Here is a 15,000-nt window from a genome sequence, read left to right on the forward strand (position 1 = left end):
ACTGGATAATCAAAGGAGGAAAAATAAATTCGATATCAAAAATAAACCCACATCGCATTAATACAGCCACGGAAATGATTCAAAATAGTAAGACAAATTTAACTTACTCGTTGTTTTATATTCCGAAATGTTCAAGAAAGGAACAACTAGAAAATAATGATGAAATTTCGTCAACTAGAAGACCATTTGAGGAATGCCAAAATTTCACAACACACGAACCCCACCTCAGTATGTCGTCATGTGAATACAGCATTTCGTTGGTAGACATGTCATATAAAAGATCTGTAAGAAAAACAGCTTATCCTCCCAGAAGAATTTCTGAAAACAAAGTTTCAGCGCCTCTGAGACGTCAGAGGTTTTCATATCCACAAAATAATAATTCAGCAAGCCCAAAATCCAAGCAAGGCCGTTCACGTTCACAGCAATATACTGAATTAGAAGATTTAGAGAAACTTGCGGAATTAGTGGCACCTCGCTCTACTCCAGACATACCTGTACTATATAGTCCACAATATGCACCAGAATATTATGTCGATATAAACCCATATTCACGTCGCGGTACACGACGGCGGTCACGAAAATCACTGGAGAATCACTATTATGTAGTGGCACCACAGCCATATCAATGTGTACCAGAATATCATCTCGATATAGAGCCAGAATATATTCTTGAGGTAGGGCCAGAATTTTGTCTTGATGTCGAGCCAGAATATCCACGGCGAGTTTCACAGAAATTTGCTACATCACATATATCAAATGTACAAGAACCCCCCCCCCCCCATCACTTCACATAAGCATTTCCTCAGAAAGGCAGCGGCCAAATTACGATAAAATACGAGGTACATATCATTGTCGTCACTGGTCTTTACTACAGAGTACAGATCCAATGGTTTTGCAAGCCTTTAGAAGGATAAATTAAACAGTAGTTTACGTAGCCAGGACTGAATACAAACCATGGAGAGCCCAGGCTACTTGAAATTCAGTGGGACCGTCATGCACAAGAATTAGTTTTGGAAATTTAGCAAATATTTATTAGAACGTATCTATTGCATGTAATTGAATTTAACGAGTTAGTAGAGAAGGCTTAAATAAATGACTGAAAATGTCTCTGTATACACGAAACTGTCTCTGTATACATTTTTCTCACACATTCACTTGCAGTGTTTGATTTTTCCTTCATTGTGAAAAATACACTGGAGGAGGGAAGAAGTGGGATAGAATACGATAAAATGATAGAAAATTACGTAACAGAAAAATACTGTATATCATTTTAATGGTTGTTGTTGCAAAGCCACGATGAGGGAGTCTGTGGGTGAGTGGGGGGAAGACAAACATTTGAAAGGTATTAATTTAAACAAAATTTGTTTTAAAAAAATGAAAGGGAAAATCCTCACTAAAACGGGGAAATTCCAACATATATGGGACAGCTTTTCCGAAAGTCTGTTTTTTCACTTTTAAGGAGTGACGGGGTACAATGAGTAATAGTTACCGCATTTTTGACTTGAGGAAAAAAATAGTTTTATAAATATTCATTACCTAACAAAAACTACATGAGCTAAGCAAATGATCTTTTCTAAATGCATTAATATACTATAACATTCAGAATACTATTTCGGAAACCTATCTCCGCTCTCTTTGAGTATATAAAAGACAAATTTAGATGGGGCAAAATGAGTAAGACAAGATGAGGTAAATTTGTCTTTAAATTTTCGAGAATAACATTTGAAAAGAAAACCTCATACTCATCAATTTCCCCTCTTAGACACTAGAAAGATCAGAAATTCAACAAAAATTTTAAATCTATAGGTCAAATGAAGGAAAATCATGGAAAAATGACAGGATGTGAAATAACGAAACTCGACTAGATTAAAAAATCTCAACATAAAATATTCTCTATAGCTTCTATATGATCTATTGGAGTAGCTCTCGGCAGAATTCTAGTTTAAGCACCCCATATAACCTCTCATAACCTCGTTTTATTTTTTAGAATTTTCAAAACATTTTTGAGAATTTGTATTCTACATACTGCAATTCATGCAAATACAAAAAAAAAAATTCTTTTAATTTTTCGAATTAAAAAAAAATCAGTTTTAAATACGGACAGTCAAAACTTTTGGCTTAAATCACAGCAACAGACCATTAAATGTGTCTATGGAGAGAAAAATTTTGAAAAACATCAAGACGTCAGAGTGACAAACAAACGAGGTGGTTACCAGGTGGTCTTGAGATGTGCTAAAAATAACAGCTAAATAGCCCTTAAATCATACATGTTTTTTTCATAGTCGTATAAATTCCCGTATGTAGAATACAAATTCGCAAAACTTTTCTGAAATAAAAAAAGTTATGAGGGTTTATATGGGGTGCTTTATTCAGACTGGCTCTTGAAAATTATCAAACTGGGCATTAATGGGGGGAAAATTAATGGGCAGTACAACAGAAAAAAGAATATTGATTGTTAAACTAAAAAAATTACACTTGATAACAAATTTCAATTTTTTTTTTTAGGTTTGGTATCTAAATTTCTGATATCTAAATTTCCCTATCACGTCCAGGTTTTGTGTCCCATTTTAAAATAAGATTCAAGCATGTTTTCTACGATTTCACGATGGCTTTCAGCTTTGTGGTTTCCAAGAAAAGTTTTGACACCTTCAACAAAAGATGTCCATGCTCCTAGTTCATTCCCATTTAGTTTAGAGAGAAACGATGGGTTGTGGATGACACTGCAGTTCTATGATCCAGTGAAAACTCCCGCTGCTAGATTTGCATATGTCAATATCCTTTTGAATTTATTCTTTAAATATTAGAAGCCACTACCTTATCATCCATAACCTTCACGAAATTTTTCGTAAGGCCAAGCTTAATGTGAAGTAGTGGAATATGTACTTTCTAAGAGTCAATAAGTGCTGGGTGTTTCATATTTTGTTTATCAACAGCACGTTCAGTTCTAGGTGGCCAATCATGTTTTTTGTAGTGGTTCTTGTCACCTCTGCTGTTCCATAGACATAAAAATCATATATGCATTGTTTTGCCCAACTGTAACCCAAGAAATACTGATACAACTTTAAGGGTGCTACAAATATTACATATGTGGTCTTTATATTTAATGAGTCATAACAGCAGTTCCATTGATTCATAAGTCTCATTAAGGCCAGTGGCATGTGCTACAAGTTTTGAAGGTTTCTTCATTGTTGCTGTGCAGTAATACAGCTTTAATGATTGCCTTGCTAGAGTCAGTGAACAATCTCCATTCTTTTGGCCAATGATATCGTGGCAGAAAACAAATATTTTCCTCCTGTGAGTAAAATGACGAAAACTGCAGATGGTGACGGCGTAAATGCGAAAGTTTGGAGTTTGGTTGGAGAAAATTCTATTTTTGAAGTCTGGAACCGAGCAACTCTGTTTTTTCTTTTGGTAATTCCAAATCGCTCACTAAGTCATTTAACATCTACTTGACTTAACAAATGTGGTGAACAAGTTGCATCTGGAACATACACGCCATCATTGCCTATTTCTATATCATGAGCAGAATCTTCAGATGAACTGCTGTCTTCCACAACCGCTCAACTGGATTGTCACGTAGCGACTGACAGTTGCCATCTCCGGATAAATTTTATTAACCAAACTCGTTAGTATTTGTATATAGTTGGCAAACAAAAATTGCTTCAAGCTTGAAAAGCATGTTTCATCTTACTAGCATTAACACGATTAAAACCAAAATCTAGACGTGGTAGTAAATTTTACTAAGTGATTTGCATTTTACACAAAATCTAGAGTGATAGAAAAAATATAATTATAGGTTTGAAATCAGCAAACCGAGATTAAAATCTTTGTTGCTAGTGTTATCTAGATATTTGGTTATCAGCCTCAATTACAACTGGGTCAAAGTTGAGGAAACATTTCTTGAAAAAAAGTACATGTTACCTGACTATGTTTCAAACTCTGTCAACTGCAACAACAACTACTGTAGTAACCAATGTTTACATCTAAAACATCCCAAAGGAATTAATTGGATAACTGCTTCGGAACTGGGGCGCAAACTGTTAATTGTATGAATTGGTGTCATTAATGTGAATAAATCTATGGTTATTTATCAAACAATAGGATCCATTACATTTTAAAAATATGTTTGTATATTGAAGGAAAGTTTCTGCATGCAAGATGACTGGGAGGTGGGGAATTATTGAATTGCGTACTCCATACCCTTCATAGCAGGGGCCTCCGACATCGAGGATGGTCCGGGGCAATTGCTCACCTCAGCTTCCTTATAAATCCGGCCCTGTACGTAGTAACAGTCCATTAGCGTCAGAAACATCATTTCGTCCTCGTCTCATTTCCAGCTCTAGGTGAAGCACATTGTCACCATATAGATCATCAAGCTTACATCGGAGCAGTTCACTGGAACCAGAAACATCATTTCCTCTTCGTTGCACTTCTAGATCTGGGTGAAGCGTACAATATAGTTTATCAAGTCCATGTCGCAGCAGTTCAGTGCCAGCAGGCCCTTTGTGGCCTAACCGAAGCACATCGGAGGAATACAAGGAACGTGACTTTTAAACAACAGATACAATTGCTGATCCTCGGAAATTTGAACATCAAGTATCTCCTGTCGCAACACGAGACCCTGGCACTTCGAGACGATGATTTGGCAGTATTTGGGGAAGATGAACGTCGTCCAGATTCAAAGAGTGATTAGTCGAGTGGGTCATGTTTTCAGATTATGTCGATGAACTATATCCTCTGTCAGAGGAGGAGATAAACTCTGTCTTAAAAAAAGAAGTGGCATAAAGCGTCCTATCGTCGCTATAGTCTAAGTCAGATTAAGTCGCGAATTAGACTTCAAATCACAAACATCAAACAATGGCTATTTGAACAAGCACACCCTGTTACAACACGGGCCCGTGGCACTTCAAGACAGAACGTGCTTTTGACGATAATTTGACAACATTTGGGGAAGATGCACATTGTTAAAAAATCAAAGAGTGATTTGTCAAGTAGGTCATGTTTTTCAGTGAACAAACATCCTCAATCAGTAGAGGAAATAAGCTCTGTCCAAAAAACGAAGTGGCATAGTGTTCTATCGTCTTTATGGTTTAAGCCAGAGGAAGTCGCGAATTAGACCTCAAATTCCAAACATTGCACAATGGCTATTTGAATACAATGAACATCTATTTTAATAACAGTAAAATTCTGCCTGTCTAACTAGGATCCCTGTATCTCAGTCTACATTTGCTCTACATAGACATATTATAACTTTTTTGGAATCAGTATGATCCCGGGATTGAAAACCTGCCCTTCATTTGGTTCTTGAATATCCAGCCTTGGGATTTGATTTAAAAGCATTTGTGTTGCTATTTCTAGCAAGTAAAGCGACCATGAGAGGTTTCAATGCTATAGTACAAGAGATACTTTCCTTAGCTTAAAGTTTTAGTAAGGAATTTAGTGATACATTTATCTTTTCTAGTCATCAGACTGCGGCCACGTGAAGAATTTTAATCGAATAAATCGACATCACTTCTTTCTTTTTTGTACCTGGTACTTTTTTATTGGCTTCTTTTACCGGACCGCTAAGTTACATGAACGTAAACACATCAACAGCAGGTATCAAGTGGTGGTGGGTAAATTTTACTGTTATTAATATAGATGTTCATTGTATTCAAATAACCATTGTGCAATGTTTGGCATTTAAGGTCTAATTTGCGACTTCCTCTGGCTTACACCATAAAGACTGTGACTTGGCGTTTCTCGCGATTTAGGGGTGTTCTAGTATCATGTTCGTGTGTTTAAAAAGGGTTGCGATGATGTTTTCGAGATATATTTAATAGTTGCATCTTTTTGCTGTTAAAGGTGACGAGATTAACATGGCCACATTGGAAAATGTTTCCAATGACCCTGTTTATAGTGTCAGAGCATGTTTGGTGCAAGGTGTGTTAATTGTTTGGACGCAGAAGATTAGTAAGTAATAAAAAAATGCTGGTAACGTCTACACAGGAATAGCTGTTGTTCGAAGTGACGACAAGTAAGTTGTTGATACAGAATAGGAAAATTGTGCAGGACCAAGCCGTATGTTAGGGCACACCTGATTTAATTGCGTCCTAGTCAGAGTAAGAGTGTCAGCACTCGTTCCGATGATCTGATCTTACCCGAAGCCATTGATTCAAATGATTAGAGATGGAGTGAACCAATAAGCCTGCGATATTGCCCGGAGATTTGCATGTCTGACAAGATCAAAAGATTTACAGATGTAGATCTACCTCAACGAATGTCATATTGGTGGCTTTTGTGGAGAGAAAGAAATTCAATGTATTGCAGGTTATTGTTAATGGCTGTCCCAATCAGTTTTAAGTTGTTGGAAATGAAGAATACTCAACACCATGGTCAGAGCAGCGATATTCCAATAGTATGAGAAAAAGAGAAAATATGTATGTATGTCTATATGTATGTATAATTTTAAATTCCTTCTCCATGTCAATGTATTGACATCGCCAGATAAAAATATTTATCTGGTGGCTGAACTTAAATTTGACACAAAATCTCTAACATAAGTTCGAAGCTAAACACTATTCTTATTCTAACCTAAGCTCTGTTGTTAACTCATTTGAAATCCGAACCCTATTTTGTAACTACTAAAATGGACTCTTTTCTCTTAAATAACCAGTTGTATGGATTGGCCTGGAATGTCATAGAAATGGCCACTTTCCCTTGAATAAATCATGAAAAAGAATAATGCTTAACAAGGGTAGATACAACGTAAATGAATATCCTGCCAGAATGATAAGGACAGGCTGTATGTAGTTAGCAGAGGAACCTGATGTATTAAAGAGTAAAAGCAAACGAAATCCATATATGATATCCTTTCATTCCAGCCAATATTAGACAATGGACAGGAGCGATACTAGTAAATGCCATGAGTAGAGAGGTTACACACCGTTGTAAATTATTCTGCAATATGAAAGTCATCATTTGTCGTATATTCGGGCAGCATAAATACATTTCGACATTATCACTCTCACCAGTAGTTCCAAATAACATTGATATTACCGCGACATACTCTGTTTCTTTTGTTCTATCACATACTTTTCTCATTCTAGATTTCCCTGTCATTTTTAATGTCACTACATGAATCGAGTGACGATTGTAATTACTCTAACCCTGTGATTATTTGTTTAATGACTCAAATATTTGGGGATCGTTATCAGCTTTGGTGTTTTCTTAAATACATTAGCCAATACTTTCCCCAAAGTACCGTCAACTCAGCATCGTTTTCGGACAGAGGGTCATGTCCGAAATATCAGACATCTCATGCTCATGATACGCTAACTTATTGCCTTTACTATTTGTCGATGAAGATTATATCTAGCTTTTTCAGATTTTGGGTTTCACTTGAATAAAGTTGATATATGTGTGTTGAGGGCATCAGATATACTGTTGGCGTATTTCAGGAAACATGAATAATTTGAAGGATGTAGTGTAATGAGATCTAACAACTGATGCAGGTAGTTTAATAAAGAGAAAAATCTATAAAGAGAAATTCCGTTAAAGAGAAATTCTATAAAGAGAAAATCTTTCCATGCATATTTATAAGATGTTAAAATGACAAAGGTTTCAGCGGCTGTTATGTATCCCGAAGTTTGCACCTATACAACACAAGATAGCAGGGTGTGATCTGAGAGAGATTCAATTGTTATAGAGTGAAGTCTCCCTCATTAGTTTGTCTTTCAGTGTTAAAATCGATTAGAGATAATTATGATTTTTAACATAGCTACAAAAGTGCAACTTTATGATGAATAACTAGTTGATTAAAATCCTCTTCATCGTTTTACTGATTGCGCTATTAACCGTTAGTATATGCATAACACCAAGAATAAAGTGGCGTTGATGATGTTACTACTACTACTACTACTACTACTACTACTACTACTACTACTACTACTACTACTACTACTACACGAAACCAAAATAATGACTGTCATATTCATTGATGACGTCATAGTTGAAAGTGAATCATTTTTCAATCACTGAGTTTCATTTCTCTGCATTGAGAGTCAATTTGAGGTGACCAGAATGAATACTACAGAGACTTATGTTTTTTCGAAGTGTTATGAGAACCTCTGTTCCGAAACTGAAAAAATGGCTGACCATTCGCAATATCCAGATGTTCTAAATGAGGGATTACACAAAACTACAGAACTGAATGAAGGCGAAGATTTTACAGAAGAAAATACTGGACACATTGATTCTCGAGACGACGATCGTGAAAATAATACTGAGAATCATATTGGTGATGTGAGGGAAATGATTCAAATAGATGTTAAGGAAGGTCAAGACAATGACAAGTTAAACGATGATGATGAAACAGCAAAACATGACTATTCAAAAGAGGAGAAAACTAAGAGAAGTGCATGTGAAGTAGCAGACGATAAGAACATGTATGTAAACAACAGATTGGAATGTAAGACACTGAATGGAGAAAAGGATGTCTGCCCTGACAAACATCCAGTAAAATTGAACAAGAGAAGCGCAGAATTAGATAACTCTTTACCGAAGGAAGACGGGGAAAATTTTGCAACGAACAAAAAATGCATAATCAAAGGTGGAAAAATATCTTCGATATCAAGAATAAACCCACATCGCATTAATACAGCCACGGAAAGGATTCAAAATAGTAAGACAAATTTAACAAGCTCGTTCTATATTCCTAAACGTTCAAGGCAGGAACAACCAGAAAATAATGATGGAATTTCGTCAACTAGAAGACCATTTGAGGAATGGCAAAATTTCACAGCACACGAACAACACCTCAGTATACCAAAACCATATTTTCACCGTATGTCGTCATGTGAATACAGAATTTCGGTGGTAGACATGTCATATTACAGATCTGAAAGAAAAACAATTCATCCTCCTGGAAGAATTTCTGAAAGCAAAGTTTCAGCGCCTCTCCGGTGTCGGAGTGTTTCATATTTACAGAATAACAATAATTCAGCAAGCCCAAAATCCAAGCAAGGCCTTTCACGTCCACGGCGATATAGTCACTTACGAGATTCACTGGAACTTGCTAAATTACGATGGGCATCAAAAAACCGGGGCTCTCCCTTCACTGCACAACCACATACTTCACGATATGCATCAGAATATCACCACAATGTAAGACCACCACACGTATACAGAACTGCACTGAGAGTTGATAGACGACCCCCACGATATGTATCAGACTATCACATTCATGTAGAGCCATCTAATTCCAAGCATAACTGTTCACGTTCACAGCAATATAGTCAATTAGGAGATCTGAAACTTACTAGATCACAATGGGAAGCAATAGTACGGCGCCTTCGCTCCACTGAACAACCACATAGTTCCCGATATGTACCAGACTATCACATTCATGTAGAGCCATCTAATTCCAAGCATGACCGTTCACGTTCACAGCAATATAGTCAATTAGGAGATCTGAAACTTACTAAATCACAATGGGCATCAATAGTACGGCGCTTTCGCTCCACTGAACAACCAGACTATGACATTAATGTAGAGCCATTTCAACCATCTAGTCGATCACCAGAATCACTGAAAGATACTAGATCACATCAACTACATAGTTCAGAGCTATCATATCTACATCGCGATTCACTGGAACGAATTGCATCAAATGTACGGCATCCAATCTCCTCTTCACATAACCGCGCGGGTCGTCGTATCTTCACAAAAGCAGCGACCAAATTACGAGATAAAGTACGCAGTATTTTTGGTAAAAAACGTACATGGGCGCCAGACACATCATTTCGTCCTCGTCGCAGTTCTTTACCAAAGAGTACCGATCCCGCGGTTCTTAAAACCTTTAAAAGAATAAATTAAACAGTATTTTACGTAGCCAAGACTGAATTTAAACCATGGAGGTCCTGAGGACTTGAAATTCTGTGGGCCCCCTCTTACAGAAGAATTAAAGTTATGGAAATATAGAAAATTTATATCTCAAAACCCATCTATTGGATGTAATTGGATGTGATGAGTTAGCAGAGAAATTTTAAATAAATGACTGAAAATGTCGCTTTACAGATGTCAAAATTCAATTCTTTTCCTCACACATTCATTTGCAGTGTTCGTTTTTATGTTCAATGTGGTAAGTAGAATGGCGGAGGGAAGAAGGGGGATAAAATACGAAAAAATGAGAGAACCCCCCCACCCAATAAAAATAAAAATATACCATTTTAGTGGTTGTTACTGTTCCAAAGCCATGATGAGAGAGAGAGAGAGAGAGAGAGAGAGAGAGAGAGAGAGAGAGAGTGTGTGTGTGTGTGTGGGGGGAGAGATATAGATTTGAAAGACATGGATTTTAATACATTTTGTTTTAAAAAAGTTTCCCTTCATTGTTTTGCTATCAAGATAAAGGGATAATCCTCACAAAACGGGGTAATTTCAACATGTATGTGATAGCTATTCCAAAAACCTGTGTTCTCCGTCTCCAGTAAGGATGGTGGGGTACAATGGGTAACATTGACTGCACTTTTGACTTTGAGGAAAAAAAGTAGTTTTACAAGCAAATAACCTTCTCTAAATGCATCAAATATATTGTAACTTTCAAAACACTATTTCACAAAATTATCTCTGCTCTCTTTCAGCATATTAAAGACAAAGTTAGATGGGGTCCAAATGAATAAGACAAGATAAGGTAAATTTGCCTCTTCAAATTTTTCAGAATAACATTTGAAAAGAAAACCTCGTACTCATCAATTTCCACTCTTAAAACTAGGAGGATCAGAAATTCAGCAAAAATTTCAAATAACTAGGTCAAACGAAAGAGAATTATGGAAAAATGGCACGATATGAAATTAACGAAACCCAACTAAATCAAATAACTCAACATAAAATATTCTCTATAGCTTCTCATGATCTGCTGGAGCAGCTCTCGGCAGAAAACTAGTTTAAGCACCCCATATAACTTTTATATTTTTGGGAATTTTCAAAAGTTTTTTGCGGATTTGTGTTCTACACACGGGAATTCATACAACTATTTAAAAATTCTCTTTTAGTTTTTCGAATTTTTCAAAAAAACCACACAGTTTAATATACGGACATTCCGAATTTTTTTTGTTGCTTAATCGCAGCAACAGACCATTAAATGTGTTTATGGGGAGAAAGATTTTGAAAAACATCAAAACGTCAGAACGACAAGCAAAAGGGGTGTGTACCAGCTGGCTTTGAGGTATGCTAAAAATTACAGCTAAATAGCTCTTAAATCACACACACACACACACAAAATGTGTGTAGAATACAAATGCGTAAAAATCTTCTGAAAATTTCAAACAATAAAAGTTATGAGAGGTTATATGGGGTGCTTATTCATTCTGGTTCTCTTCCTGATACATTTCTACACCACGTAGTTAAAGAGAAGAGATTACTGAAATTAGTCATAACTTATTTTGCCCCAGTTTAAAAATTATTTGTTCAATATTGAAAATAATCAAATTGGACATTAATGCGGGGAAAATTGATGTGTAGTCTAACAGAGAAAAGAAAATTGATTGTTGAACATCAAAAATTACACTAGGTAACAAATTTCAAGTATTTTGTTTTTGTTACAGACACCACTTGGTTCCTACCAAATTTCTGATGTTAATTTCAGATCTGATATCTAAATTTCTTTATCACGTCCAGATTTTGTGTAACCGAAAATCCCTATTATTCATTATTTCTCATCCGCTTCTATTACGAAAGTTGTCTAAGCTACTTTTCCATACCATGTTCCATATTAAGTATACTTAAGTAAGTGAACAGGGAAGTCTTTCCTCCTTTATTCTGGCTTAAGACAGACAGCGGAATTCCGCAGGCAGAGTTGTCACCCCTGCACTCAACCATCCACCCAAAGCGCCTTAGTATTTTGTTACTACCTATTTCTTTATTACCCACAAGGGGCTAAACATAGATGGGACAAACATGGACAGACATAGGTATTAAGTCGATTCCATCGACCCCAGTGCGTAACTGGTACTTAATTTATCGACCCCGAAAGGATGAAAGGCAAAGTCGACCTCGGCGGAATTTGAACTCACAGCATAACGACAGACGAAGTTACTACCGAAAGGCAACTTCTTCTTAATCAAAACTTTGGTGTTTCCTCTTCCTTTGCCGCTTGTAGGATGACGAGCTTTCCTTCTACAAGAAACAACATTAATTCCCCATCATATTTCCATAACTGAGATGTGTTGGTAGATGCACTCACCATGCTCGTCACTCACAGCCCCAAGGTTAGCCGGGAAGAAGTCAAGTGGAGAATGTAAAAAATATATTTTCAAAGACATTTTGCATCCCATTTTTCAAGCATGTTTTCTATGAGTTCACGATGGCTTTCAGTTTTGTGGTTTCCAAGAAAAATTTTGACAGCTCCAATAGAAGATGATCATGTTCCTAGTTCATTTTCATTTAGATTCGAGGGAAACAATTGGATGTGGATAACACTGCGGATCTGTGGTCCAGTAAAAACTCCAACTTCTAGCTTAACATCTGTCAATATTCTTTAAACATTGGAAATCACTACCTTATGAGCCATAACCATCACGAAATTTTTCATAAGGCTAAGTTTAATGTGAAGTAGTGGAATATGTACTTTCTGAGGTGTCAACAAGTGCTGGGTGTTTCATATTTTGTTTACCAACATCATGTTCCATTCTAGATGACTAATTACGTTCTTTGTAGTGGTACATGTCATCTCTGCTGTTCCATACACACAAAAAGCACACATGCTTTGTGTCGCTGAATTGTAAACCAAGAATTAATGAAAGAACTTTCAAATCACCACAAATATTACATACATATTTCGTCCTTATATTCGATGAATCTTAGCAGTAGTTCTATTGATTCATAAGTTTCATTAATGCCAGTGGCATATGCCACAGGTATTGAAGGTTTCTTCATTGTTGCTGTGCAGTAATACAGCTTTAATGATAGCTTTGCTAGAGTCAGTGAACAGTCTCCATTCTTTTGGATCATAGCAAAAGCCAATCTTTCCCTCCAGGCCAATGACATCGTGGAAGATACAAATATTTTCCTTCTGTGAGTAAAATGATGAAATGGTGACGGCGTAAATGCGAAAGTTTGGTGTTTGGTTGGAGAAAATTCTATTTTTGAAGTCTGGAACCGAGCAAGTCTGTTTTTTCTTTTGGTAATTCCAAATCGTTCACTAAGTCATTTAACATCTATTTATCTTAACATATGTGGTGAACTAATTGCATCTGGAACATACACACCATCTTTGCCTATTTCTATATCACGAGCAGAATCTTCAAATGAACTGCTGTCTTCCACAACCGCTCAACTGGAGTGTCATATAGCGACTGACAGTTGGGCCGTTACTATGATCTTGACTTAGTGTTGCCTTCTCCGGATAATTTTTATTAACCAAACTCGTTAGATTTTGTATATAGTTGGTAAACAAAAATTGCTTTAACCTTGAAAAGCATGTTTCATATAATTGGTACTAAGATGATAAAAACCAAAATTTATTTGTGGTAGGGATCATGGTTTTGACGATAATCTGGCAGCATTTGGGGAAGATGCACATCGTTCAGATTCAGACTGTTGATTCTTCAAGTTGGTCATTTTCTTTAGATTTTGTTAGTGGACTAGTTTCTATGTCAGCGGAGAAAACTCTATCTTAAAAAAGTGGCATAAAACGTCCTACCATCTCTATGGTCTAAACCAGAGAAAGATGCGAATTAGGCTTCAAATGCCAAAACATTGAACAATAGCTGACCTACCGTGCCCAGTTTGAGCTGCTGGCTGACTAGAATAGATGTGACGATTGGCAAAGAGCGGTTAAGCTTGCTACTAGTCTAAAGGGTGCTACAATAGAGGTGCAGTGGAGGACAGAAGCCTTTATTCTTCACTAGTTGAAGTGTTACAAACATATGACACCATGCACCAGAATGAAGTGTACAGGACACGATTCGGACCCGTGTAAGAGCTAGTGAGGAGTCACTACAACAACTTGCCTAGGACCCAGATAGTGTGGCACATAAGGTATACCCCACAGAAACACCTGATCTCTTGGCTCTTCTTCTGAAAGAGCAATTTATCGATGTTCTGGGTAGTGCAGAGCTAGAAAGTTCACATTTAGGAGAGAGTGCCGGACATATGGTGAAAAGGGACATCTGAGATTTGATTGCCCTGCAAGAAAGAAGAAGAGTAAGAAGAAGGTAATAGAAGATAAAGGAAAGTCGGGAAACTACAAGGGGTGGTGTTAAAGGGTAACAGCCAGTCAAATATTCCAAAGAAACCCCACAATTGAAACGATGTGAAACGACTGTGATTGGCAGCGTACAAGTGAATAGGAGGATTGACGGCCAGAAGCGTCCCCTTGTGACTGATTCAGCCTCAGAGCAGGCTTTTGTGAGACCCGAGATTTTATATCACCCAGACCTACCAGAGTTATCTCAGCAGTTGTGTGATGTTACCGGACACTGTACTGAACTGAGGGGAAGAGTTGACGTCCGGATTGAATTTACAGGTCAAGAGGTCGTGCTTCCTGTTTACGTGATAGCAATGGAGGATCCTTGTCTTTTGGATCTGGTCTACGTGACGTCTATGGGGTGTCAGCTAGACTTCTGCTCCATAAAGCTTTGGGTGCAAAGAAGATCAATCCCTGTTAAGGTGGTAAATCGGACCACTGCTGGTGGTGAGGTGAAAGAGTTACGGACGACAATGATCTCACCGTGGTCGGAACTACTGTTCCAGTGAAGTGTTAGTGACTTATTTGATGGCTGCTTTGGGATGGTGGAGCCCGACAAACAGTGCAAAATTAAGGCTGGAGTGATGGTGGGTTGAACCATGGTGGAGACAGGTACTGATGAAGTGCTGGTTGTGACAGCTAATTTCTCATGGAAGTCACAGTAGATTCGGGGACTGTGGGACTGTGCCAGGCAGCAGACCAGGAGCAGTGTCGACTGCGTGCCCGCAAAAGGAGTGTAGTCGAAGGAAGTGGGAGTCTGCCAGTGCATTTACAAG

General features: G+C 37.3%; 1 protein-coding gene across 2 annotated transcripts in view; it reads left to right on the top strand.

Moving 5' to 3' along the window:
* Positions 1–15,000, top strand: part of LOC118763368 — a 39,831-nt gene that overhangs the window by 652 nt on the left and 24,179 nt on the right. The window contains exons 1-3 of one of the 2 annotated variants that reach the window (XM_036502870.1): positions 1–232; positions 8,805–9,219; positions 9,523–9,545. The exon at positions 1–232 is cut by the window's left edge and continues 652 nt beyond it. In XM_036502870.1, the coding sequence (XP_036358763.1) occupies positions 1–232; positions 8,805–9,219; positions 9,523–9,545 (670 nt within the window). Of the gene's footprint in view, positions 233–8,016; positions 9,220–9,522; positions 9,546–15,000 lie in introns of those variants that run through there. The other variant, XM_036502871.1, reaches the window with a different exon arrangement.

Source organism: Octopus sinensis, linkage group LG5 (assembly GCF_006345805.1).
Source record: "Octopus sinensis linkage group LG5, ASM634580v1, whole genome shotgun sequence".
Lineage (NCBI taxonomy): Eukaryota > Metazoa > Mollusca > Cephalopoda > Octopoda > Octopodidae > Octopus > Octopus sinensis.